The 11428-nt window shown below is 47.6% G+C and overlaps 1 protein-coding gene across 1 annotated transcript; it reads right to left on the bottom strand.

Moving 5' to 3' along the window:
• Nucleotides 1-947: 947 nt before the first annotated feature.
• On the bottom strand, nucleotides 948-8371 carry RMI2 (RecQ mediated genome instability 2). Its single transcript, XM_004373435.2, has 2 exons — nucleotides 8167-8371; nucleotides 948-2173 (listed from the first exon to the last, which is right to left on the bottom strand). Exons 1-2 carry the CDS (start codon nucleotides 8369-8371, stop codon nucleotides 2025-2027), a joined length of 354 nt encoding a protein of 117 aa, XP_004373492.1. The 3' UTR covers nucleotides 948-2024.
• Nucleotides 8372-11428: the final 3057 nt, after the last annotated feature.

The raw sequence follows: 11428 nt of genomic DNA, 5'->3' as shown, positions 1-11428 counted from the left end.
ACGACTTAGTGCCTACTGTGTGCCAGACATTATGTAAAAGTGATTTACACGCATCTTCATTTTTCCCTCACACCAGTGCTATGAGCAGGGTATAATCTCAGAGAGGTTGGGTAACTTGCTTATGGTCACACAGCAAGTTTAGCAACAGATGAAAAGGCTCAAATTCAGGTCTGTGGGGCTGCAAAGCTCCCGTTAAAGCTCAGCGATATGGCCTGACAAACCCCAAATTGTGAACACAAACCAACTTGAAACAAGCTTCAAACTTCCAACCCAGATCCATAAAAACAATGCATACTTTCCAATTTGCCCACCTTCGAAAGAAAATTTCTATAGTTTAAAAATAAACATCTAAAAAAGTTTATTACTGGTAGAACATGCAAAAATGTAAGCCATAAAAAAAAATACATCTAGCTATATTAAAAATTATTAACCTGTGTTTATCATGACACCATAAAATGTGAAATGCCACCAAACTCTACAGGAACGCTGGCACATGACTCCCTTCTAATGTTTACAATCTAAAGAAAAATGAGACATGGGCAGTAAGCAGAGAGCAGAAAGCCAACATTCAGCACAACCACAGCAAAAAATCATGCCATGCAAATCCAGACTTTCTGGAGCCACTGAGGCTGGATGAACCCTTGAAACTATAAACCTGAGATAATCTTTAAACCTAAAAATAACCCCTGAAGTCTTCTTTAAATCAAGCAGTAGTTTAGCTTAATTAGTAAAGAATGTCTGCCTTGAGCATTATGCTCTTCTGAAGAACTATCTATATGGGATCAAAATGACAACAGCATCGCAAAGGTCAGACAGGAAGCTTGGGGGGCAGTGAGTTTATGTTAATGGTGGAGGAACAATTCAGAAAAGGAGGGTGAGAATGGCTGCACAACTTGAAGAATGTAGTCAATATCCCTGAACTGTACATGTAGAAATGGTCAAATCGGTGTCTGTTCTGCTGTGTATACTTTCAATAATAAAAAAATAATAACAGGCAACAACATAAAAAACAAATACATCTAGCTATATTAAAATTATTAACTTCTGTTTATCATGACACCATAAAATGTGCAATGCTACCAAATCTGCAGTCACGTTAGAACATGACCCCCTTAAAGTTTACAATCTGAAGAAAAACGAGGGACGGGCAGTAAGCAGAAACCCAACACTCACTACGAGCACAGCAAACAATCGTTCCATGCATGATGTCAGCATTCTGGAGCAGGGGGCTGCTCCTTCGTGGGGTCTCCCCAAAGCGATGAGGTGGAAGTTTAGTGAAGGCCTGAAAGTCGTTTGTAATTGTGATCTTCATTCCATTCTAGATCCTCTTTCATGGAACACATTTTGAGAGTGTTTCAACATCTCTAAGTGAAGTGGGCAAGGCAAGTATCACCTTCCATATCTAAGGGGAACCTGACCTTAACTGGCTGAGTGGTGTCTGCGGTGGAAGGAAGGCCGGCTGTGTGGTGGAAGGAAGGCAGGCTGTGTGTCGGGGAGGGCCGCTGTGCCCTGCAGCTGGAACACGCCATTTGACTTGCAAACAGGATATGCGAGCTGTGGATGGAGAACGTCAGTCCTTTCTGATGCAGGCTGTTTTCCTGCCTGGAACCACACTTTAATTACCTCGGGCAATGACCGAGATTCAAATTTTGCATCATAAAAACAGGGTGGCAAGAGTAATGGAAAAAGGATCATCACTTGTTAAATCTGGAAAATGCAATGTGAGATTTCTGTGTCCTTTAGAGAGAGAAAGAATTAACACACACAGCCCCCATGGCCCCCCCCCCAAAAAAAGGAACACAACATCTGCTTTTCATCAGCAAACTTATTCAAGGCAACGGGCAGCGCAGGCCGAGTTAAGTATCCTCGCACTAAGAATTCCTACATCCAGACTCCTTGATCACTCTAAGCTCTCTGAGAAACTAGAGAGACAGCCACTGACCCAGCTAGATGAAATCCATACGGCATAAGAACCTCAACAGCTCCAGGCTTTCTGTCGGTTTTAACTCCAGCTCCAGCATCGTCTAAGGAATATTCCTGTGTAAGTCTTCTACTTCCAGTTCCCACATGCGTTCATGGATGGGGTTATCAGAAAGATCTGTCATCTTCACAGCCTGCAGGCACGGCTCAGGGCTACACGCCTGAACCACTCCCATAACCATCACGTACTTTCCTAGAAGAAGAAGAAATCTTGTCTTAATATTCACATTAATAGAAGGAAAAAAAAAAAAAGATGAAGCAAACGGGCCCAGTCCAGAGAGCCCAACTTCATCCGAGCGGCAACAATGGAGAGAGAAGAAAATTCAGACATTAGTTATCAAATGCCAAGGCAGTCAGTGATATGCATATATATACATACAGTTGTTGCTGGGTGCTGTCGAGGTGATTACGAGTTATAGTGAGTGACCCCATGTGATGCAGCAGAACTGCCTACATAGGGTTTTCTTGGCTGTGATCTTTATGGAAGCAGATATCACCAGATCCTTCTCCCGCATAGTCACTGGATGGGTTCGAATCGCTAACCTTTTGGTTAGCAGCCAAGTGCTTAACCAGTGTGCCACCAGGGCTCATAAATATATATACACACGTATATTCACATAAACCAAAAACACCAAACCCGTTGCTGTCAAGTCGATTCCGACTCATAGTGACCCTACAGGACAGAGTAGAATTGCCCCATAGGGTTTCCAAGGAGTAGCTGGTGGATTTGAACAGCTGACCTTTTGGTTAGCAGCCAAGCTTTAACCCCTGTGCCACCAGGGCTTCGTATATTATATACATACACATACATACACACAGTAAGTCAAACATTTGACTTGGAAGATGACATATGTATCTTCTCTGGTTTCTGGTTTTAAAATTGTTAAACAAAATTGCAGCAAGCTACCATCATGCACAAAACACTCACATGCTAGGAATGGGAAGACATCAGAGCATGAGTTACAATCAGACGGGTTACTCTAGGGCAGGGGCAGGAAATCCAGGCTTTTCTCTACTCCTCATTCCTTGTTCAATGCCAGGATGTGTGACTGGTCTCTGTGCACACGACAGACCTTCTTTCTGCAAAGACATCCCCCTGACAGCCCCAAAGCAAATCCAATTTTCCCCAGTGTTGCCAAGAGCCAGGCAGGTGGCAGCATCCCCCACGCTCCCCAACAACGTCACCCACTCCAAGTGCACAGGAGCCACGCCTGCCACCACCTCTGTATCCTGACCACTGGCTGGGCACACGGAGGCAAATCAGCAAGAGGGCAGGCTGCCATAGGAATGATCTAATAACACATTAACCGCGACGCTCTTCCCATTCCCTAGGGGAAGTGGCTCTCCTTGAAAGCAAAACTTGGCCAGTCTTAACCACACAAAACCCAATTGTGTTAAAAACCCCAAACACAGCAGGAAGGGTAGGCACCCTGCCAGCCCCCACTGTGTGCTGCTGCAAGGCCGCTGTAATCACGTTACCTCTACCCACCAGGGCTGGGCTTGTGCTTCCTGCAGCTGAAGGAAGCCAGGCAGGTTGATACCTGAGCCCTCTGGTTTTCAACCCTTGGCAGGATGTCTTCAGGCTACTCTGAACCCACCTCCCGATTCTGCTTCAGTAAGTAACGTTAGGTCTCTCAGTGACTGAGCTTAGCTCTAAAATACACGTGCTACCTCTCTGAATGGCCCTAAAGTGCGAGTAGAGACGGAACCCTCAGAAATAATGATCCCAACCAGACAAGGTTAACAACCGTAGACCCGTAGAAAGATAAGCTCAAGCCTTCAGTCGGTGCCTCTTTCCGCTGGGATTAGACAAGCTGGTTACTCAACCAGTTGACATCCAGTCCGACTCATGGCGACCCCATGTGTGTCAGACTAGAACTGTGCTCCACAGGGTTTTCAAGAGCTGCCTTTTCGGAAGGAGATCACTAGGGCTTTCTCCCAAGGTGCCCCGAGGTGGACTCCAACCTCCAACCTTTCAATCAGTAGCTGAGCGTGTGAACCATCTGCACCACCCAGGGGCAACTGGTCACATACACACAGAAAAACAGGAGCTGGTTACGCCAAACCCAAACCTGATGCTGTCGAGTCGATTTTGACTCATAGCGACCCTGCAGGCCAGAGCAGAACTGCTCCATGGTTTCCAAGGAGCAGCTGGTGGATGCAAACTGCCCATCTTTCGGTCAGCAGCCCATCTTAGTCATCTAGTGCTGCTGTAACAGAAATACCACAAGTGGGTGGCTTTAACAAACAGATATTTATTCTCTCAGTCTAGTAGTTTAGAAGTCCAAATTCAGGGCGCCAGCTTCAAGGGAAGGCTCTCTCTCTGTCAGCTCTGGGGGACGGTCCTTGTTATCAATCTTCTCCTGGACTGGGAGCTTCTCAGCACAGGGACCCCGGGTCCAAAGGACGCGCTCTGCTCCAAGTACTACTTTCTTGGCAGTATGAGGTCCCCCTGTCTCTCTGCTTCTCTCTTTTATATCTCAAAAGAGATTGATTTAAAACACAAACTAATCTTGTAGATTGAGTCCTGCTTATTAACATAACTGCCGCTAATCCCACCTCATTCACATCATAGAGGTACGATTTACAACGCATAGGAAAATCACATCAGATGACAAAATGGTGGACAATCACACAACACTGGCAATCATGGACTAGCCAAATTGACACACATTTTTTGGGGGGACACAATTCAATTCATAACACAGCCATAGCTCTTAACCACTGCACCACCAGGGCTGCAACTGGTTACTAGTTCCTATTAATTCTACCTATCCTCCTACCTCCTACCTCCTACCCCCTCCCCTGCCAGCATCTCTCCACCAGGTCTCCCTCCACCCCACCCCACCCCCGGCCCCGGTCAAGCCTTCATCCTCTCTTGCCTCGACTACTTCAAAAGTCTTCTTCCAGCTTCCAAGCTCTCGCTCTTCACAGCCACGGCCCGCTCTGCTGTTATGGTGACCTTCTCAGCGGTAGCTCCAGCCTCCAGAACTGTGCTGACCACAGTGCATTCTAGGTGATTTGTCTCCTGTCTCCTCCAGCAGACTGGGAGCAACCTGAGGGCAGAAAGCATCTGACTCAGCTCTGCACCTTCAGTACCTGATGTTTATGGAGAAAAACTGCTAGATGCTCCAGAGAAGGCCCAGCGGAGGTTCAGAGGATGCAGTGACGTGAGCTAACAGCCACCTTGAGGCTGGCAGGTCCCACAAGCAGCTACGGAGGCTGCCCCACATTCTGCTCGCGGCTCCCCAAAGACACTAAGCAGTCATCTCCAAGCCTTTCCACATGCTGTTCCTTGGACCTGGACAATCTCCTGCCACTGCACATGGACACAGGGTGATCAACTGTCCCACGTCCCAGGAACCCTTCGGTCCCAGGCAACCTAGGATGGTTGGCCAACCTCCAAACTCCAATGTCTCTTCAGGTCCACCTCCTCCAGGAAGCCTTCCCTGACCCCCAAAGCTGCCTCAGTTGTCCCTCCTCTGTGCCCACAGTATATACATATACATACCCATTGCCATCTAGTCAATTCTGACTCATAGGGACCCTATAGGACAGAGCAGAACTGCCCCATAGGGTTTCCAAGGCAGTAATTTTTATGGAAGTAGACTGCCCCATCATTCTCCCACGGAGCGGCTGCTGTCTTAGTCATCTAGTGCTGCCATAACAGAAACACCACAAGTGGATGGTCTTAACGAAGAGAAGTTTATTTCCTCACAGTCAAAGTAGGCTAAAAGTCCAAATTCAGGGCTTCAACTCCAGGAGAAGTCTTTCTCTCTCTGTCGGCCTTCTCATCAGTGTTCCCCTGGACTACAAGCTTCTCGGTGCAGGGACCCCGGTCCAAAGGACGTGCTCTGCTCCCGGCACTGCTTTCTTGATGGTATGAGGTCCCCGTCTCACTGCTCACTTCTGTCTTTTATATATCTCAAGAGATTGCCTTAGGACACAATCCAGTCTTGTAGATCAGGTCCTGCCTTGCTAACACAACTGCCACCCATCCTCCCTCATTAACATCATAGAGGCAGGTTTACAACATATAGGAAAACAGTACCAGGAATCATGACCTAGCCAAACTGATACACACATTTTTTGGGGGACAGAATTCAAACCACGACAGCTGGTGAGTTCAAACTGCCAAACTTTCAGTTAGTGGCCAAGTGCTTAACTGCTGCGCCCCCAGGGCTCCTTGCGCCTACAGTACCCCACACTCATGCGTGTAGGATCACTGTGCTTTAGAGACCTGTTCACTCTCCTGGCTCCCCACCTGAAGGAAGTGAGTAGGCTGTGTTAGCTGAGACTTGCTGAATAAATGCAGGGATGAACTGGTAAGAGGAAATAGCAATGGTCCTGCCCACGGGCACTCACGCCGGTGGGTAAGTCACAGACTCACCAGTGCTCATTCCACAAACACTGGGTAGCTACCCAGGCCAGGCCTCACGCCAGAGCTGCAGCCCAGACACAGAGATGCCCCACTGCCTTCAAGGGGCTTTGCCTGGGAGCCATGACACAAAAGCAGCCCGGATTAAGGGGCAGACCAAGGGTTGGCACTCTTTCTCTGTGAGGGACCAGACAGTGAACACTTACGGCTTTGCTGGCCATATGGTCTCTGCCGCGAGTGCGCAACTCTGCTGCTGCAGTGAGAAGGCAGCCCTAGACAACACGTAAACAAATCTGTTCCAGTAAAACTTCACTTAAACGGACGCTGATATTTCAATTTCACAGACATTTCACATGCCATAAAATATGACTCTTATTTTGTTTTTCAATCATTTAAAAATGTAAAAACCATTTTTAACCTGTGGGCTGTAGGAAAAGAGGTGGCCAGTCAATCCCTGTGCCAGGCTAGCACGGGAGCGGAGGGCAGGAGAGAGGGGAGGTAGACGGATGGCACAGGGAGTGGGGTGGGAGTTAGTATGTAACCATAGTCACCATTTTTGAACCTTCACTGTGAGCCAGGCACTGGGCTAAGGCCATTTTTAACTCATTTTTACTTCATCACATTTCTACTTATTTACTCAATTCGCACAACAGGCAAGACTTATTAGTCCCTTTTTACAGAAGGAATCCAGGTCCAGAAAGGTTAAGAAAGTGCTACAGGCAGCTCAGCTGGGAAGGGGCAGAGCCAGGGATTCAACCCAGGACTGTCTGAGTCCCAAGCAGCCCCAGCCAGACCACTGATTCCAGTTCAAATCCAAGACAATCTGGGAGGAAGGTCCCTCACAAGGCAGGGGGTCTACTCATCCTTCAGACTCCTCGACTTAGACCTCACAGCCTCCAGGAACACCTCCGACCAATCGCTCCAACAACCTGCACTTCCTCCTGGCTCCACTGAGATCAGCGAGTCTCGGGAAGATGTGCCCCTGGCCCGTCCTTGAAGCAGATCGGCCATGTCCATCTGGGGCTCAGCTGCAGCCCAGGGCCTCCCTCACGAGGGCCTGGCACACAGCAGGTGCCGGATAAACAACCCAGGGACTGAATAAAGTAAGTGTTCAATGCCTGTCACTCTGTGAAATGCTGTTTCCTCAGGGCATCTATGCGTCAGGTGCTGGGAACACAGCACAGACTCTGGCCGGGAGGGTCTCAAAGTATGGTCCCCGGACCAGCAGTAGCAGAGTCACTGGTTAGAAAAGCAAAGTATCAGCCTCTACCAGACCTGAAGACTCAGAAGCTCTGGCTTACAATCTAGACGTGTGGGTTTTAACAAGCCCACTATGTAAGTCTGACCCATGCTCGAGTTGGAGCGCCACTGGTTTAACAGAGGAGGAAACACTGGTGAACTACGCCTAAGGCAGTCAGTCCCCTGCAGCAGGTACAGGAGGGTCACCATTCCTAGGGGTCAGGGAGGGTTCCCGGAGGAATGACACCTGAGTTGGGACATTAGGAATAAACAGAAGTTTCTTACAAATGCAGGTGCCCAGGCCCCCCTGGAGGAGTCCCAGCTACACGTATACCTTAAAAGGGCTGCAGGTGAGGCATATCATCAGCTAAATTCAGGTAAGGAGTGGGGGTTGCGGGAGGGACAGAAAGAAGGGGTACACAGGCGGAGGAATGTCAAGAGCAAAGGCCAGGAGGTGGTAAAGCCACGCCCAGCCTCTGGTGGTACAAAGACAGGGTCACCCCGGGTTCGAATCTGACCTCGGTCCGGGAGCGTTCCCCGCACCCGGACACCGCCCGGCCGCCTGTTACCTAGGGCGAGGCAGGGCCGCCCGCGCGGCACCCGCTCCAGGCCGCGCACCGCGAAAGCTCCGCTCGGGTCCCGCAGCCGCGCCTCGCCGCCTCCCGCCGCCACCACCGTGCCCTGCATCCACACAGCCGCCAGCTCCAGTGGCTCCGCCCGCGGCAGCCTCACGGCCGCTGGGGTCCGGACCGGCAACGAAGAGTCCGCCGCCATTCGGACTTTGATGGGCGGTGAGGCCCGGCCCGCGGTCACCAATCAGGAGCGCGCTGATGGAGCCGGCCAATGGTCGGCGACAGGAGGCGGGGCCTCCAGGCCGAGGCCCCTCGCCCCCCGCGCAAGCCGCCAGGAGTGCGCATGCGTACGTAAATACACGCCTCCAAACTAGGAATATGTGGGTGCAATGAGTTAATAAGAGAATAACTTAAGGGAGGGAGGTAAAGACTCCCTCTTTCAATGCTTCCCAAATTTGGCGTGCATACAGATCACTTGGGGATGTGGTTACTCATGTTTACAACCTTGCCAGTACTTGGTACCCAGTAAATGGTTAGTATATGGCAGTAGAGCTGAAATCAACAGTACCATCATACTTTAATGCTTGTTGAGAGTGATCAAGGATGTCCAATCCATTCAGGAGATAAGGCTGGAAGGGGACGGAGACAGCTGGTAAAATTTCCCTTTATTTTATTATTTTTATTTATATTAAATATTGATTTTTATTTATTATATTTTAGTGTACTAAGTCATTTCGAGTCGTGCCACATTAGCAGATGAAGGTCCCGAAAGCTTGACTCCATCCATGTCATTAAGGCCGACTCCACGTTGAGGAGGCAGCTCTTCCCCAGTCGTCTTCTGAGTGCCTTCCAACCTGGGGGGCTCATCTTCTGGCGCTATATCAGGCAGTGTTCTGCTGCTATTCATAAAGTTTTTACTGGCTAATTTTTTTTCAGAAGTAGACTGCCAGGTCCTTCTTCCTAGTCTGTCTTAGTCTGGAAGCTCAGCTGAAACCTGTCCACCATGGGTGACCCTGCTGGTATTTGAATATCAGTGGCACAGCTTCCAGCATCACAGCAACACACAAGCCCCCACACTACCACAGACTGACAGACGTGTGGGAGAACTCAAAATGAAAAGAAACAGCTGCAAATGTCCATTAATAATCAGAAGGTGGAATGTACAAAGTATGAATCTAGAAAATTGGAAATCGTAAAAAAAAAAAAAGGAATAGAATGCATAAACACTGATATCCTAGGCATTAGTGAGCTGAAATGGACAGGTATTGGCCATTTTGAATCGGACAGTCATATGGTATACTATGCCAGGAACGACAAATTGAAGAGGAATGCCTTTGCACTCATCATCAAAAAGAATATTTCAAGATCTATCCTGGAATACAACGCTGTCAGTGATAGGGTAATATCCATACGCCTACAAGGAAGACCAGTTAATACAACTATTATTCAAATTTACGCACCAACCACTACTGCCAAATATGAAGAAACTGCAGATTTTTACCAGCTTCTGCAGTCTGCAATTGATGGAACATGCAATGGGATGCATTGATAATTACTGATGATCAGAATTCGAAGGTGGGAAACAAAGAAGGATTAGTAGTTGAAAAATATGGCCTTGGTGACAGAAATGATGCCAGAGATTGCGTGACAGAATTTTGCAAGACCAATGACTTCTTCATTGCAAATACTTTTTTTCAAGAACACAAACTGCAGCTATACACGTGGACCTCGCCAGATGGAATACACAGGAATCAAATTGACCACATCTGTGGAAAGAGACGATGGAGAAGCTCAATATCATCAGTCAGAGCCAGGCCAGGGGCCAACTGTGGGACAGACCATCCATGACTCATGTGCAAGTTCAAGTGGAAGCTGAAGAAAATTAGAACAAGTCCACGAGAGCCAAAGTCCAACCTTGAGTATATCCCACCTGAATTTAGGGACCATCTCAAGACTAGATTTGACGAGTTGAACACTAATGACCAAAGACCGGACAAGTTGTGGAATGACATCAAGGACATCATACATGAAGAAAACAAGAAGTCATTAAAAAGACAGGAAAGAAAGAAAAGACCAAAATGGATGTCAGAAGAGACTCTGAAACTTGCTCTTGAACCTCGAGTAGGTAAAGCGAATGGAAGAAACGATGAAGTAAAAGAGCTGAACAGAAGATTTCAAAGGGCGGCTAGAGAAGACAAGTATTATAATGAAATGTGCAAAGACCTGGAGTTAGAAAACCAAAAGGGAAGAACATGCTTGGCATTTCTCAAGCTGAAAGAACTAAAGAAAAAATTCAAGCCTCGAGTTGTAATACCAAAGGATTCTATGGGCAAAATACTGAATGATGCAGGAAGCATCAAAAGAAGATGCAAGGAATACACAGAGTCACTGTACCAAAAAGAACTGGTCGACGTTCAGTCAGTTTTAGGAGGCAGCATAAGACCAAGAACCGATGGTACTGAAGGAAGAAGTCCAAGCTGCACTGAAGGCATTGGCGAAAAACAAGTCTTCGGGGATTGAGGGAATACCGGTTGAGATGTTTCAACAAACAGATGCAGCCCTGGACGTGCTCGCTCATCTATGCCCAGAAATTTGGAAGACCACTACCTGGCCAAACAACTGGAAGAGATCCATGTTTATGCCCATTCCAAAGAAAAGTGATCCAACCAAATGCGGAAATTATTGAACAATCTCATTAATATCACACGCAAGTAAAATTTTGCTTAAGATCATTCAAAAGCGGTTGCAGTAGTACATCAACAGGGAACTGCCAGAAATTCAGGCCAGATTCAGAAGAGGATGTGGAACCAGGGATGTCATTGCTGATGTCAGATGGATCCTGGCTGAAAGCAGAGAATACCAGAAAAGATGTTTACCTGTGTATTATTGACTATACAAAGGCATTCAACTGTGTGGATCGTAACAAATTATGGATACATTGCGAAGAATGGGAATTCCAGAATGCTTAATTGTGCTCATGAGGAACCTGTATATAGATTAAGAAGCAGTCATTCAAACAGAACAAGGGGATACTGCATGGTTTAAAGTCAGGAAAGGTGTGCGTCAGGGTTGCATCCTTTCACCTTACCTATTCAATCTATATGCTGAGCACATAATCCGAGAAGCTGGACTATATGAAAAAGAACACCACATCAGGACTGGAGGAAGACTTATTAACAGCCTGCATTATGCAGATGACACAACCTTGCTTGCTGAAAGTGAAGAGGACTTGAAGCACTTACTGATAAAGATGAAAGAC

This window comes from Trichechus manatus, unplaced genomic scaffold, assembly GCF_000243295.1.
Source record: "Trichechus manatus latirostris isolate Lorelei unplaced genomic scaffold, TriManLat1.0 scaffold00024, whole genome shotgun sequence".
Classification (NCBI taxonomy): domain Eukaryota; kingdom Metazoa; phylum Chordata; class Mammalia; order Sirenia; family Trichechidae; genus Trichechus; species Trichechus manatus.
Note: the sequence above shows the minus strand (reverse complement) of the source record. Positions and strands in the feature narration are given on the sequence as shown.

Bases quoted from the DNA above. Each gene is read 5' to 3' on its own strand.
- RMI2 (XM_004373435.2), bottom strand. From the start codon at position 8,371: ATGGCGGCGGACTCTTCGTTGCCGGTCCGGACCCCAGCGGCCGTGAGG. The intron at 2,174-8,166 runs GTAACAGGCGGC...TTCTTCTTCTAG, and splicing joins GCGGCCCTGCCTCGCCCTAG to GAAAGTACGTGATGGTTATG.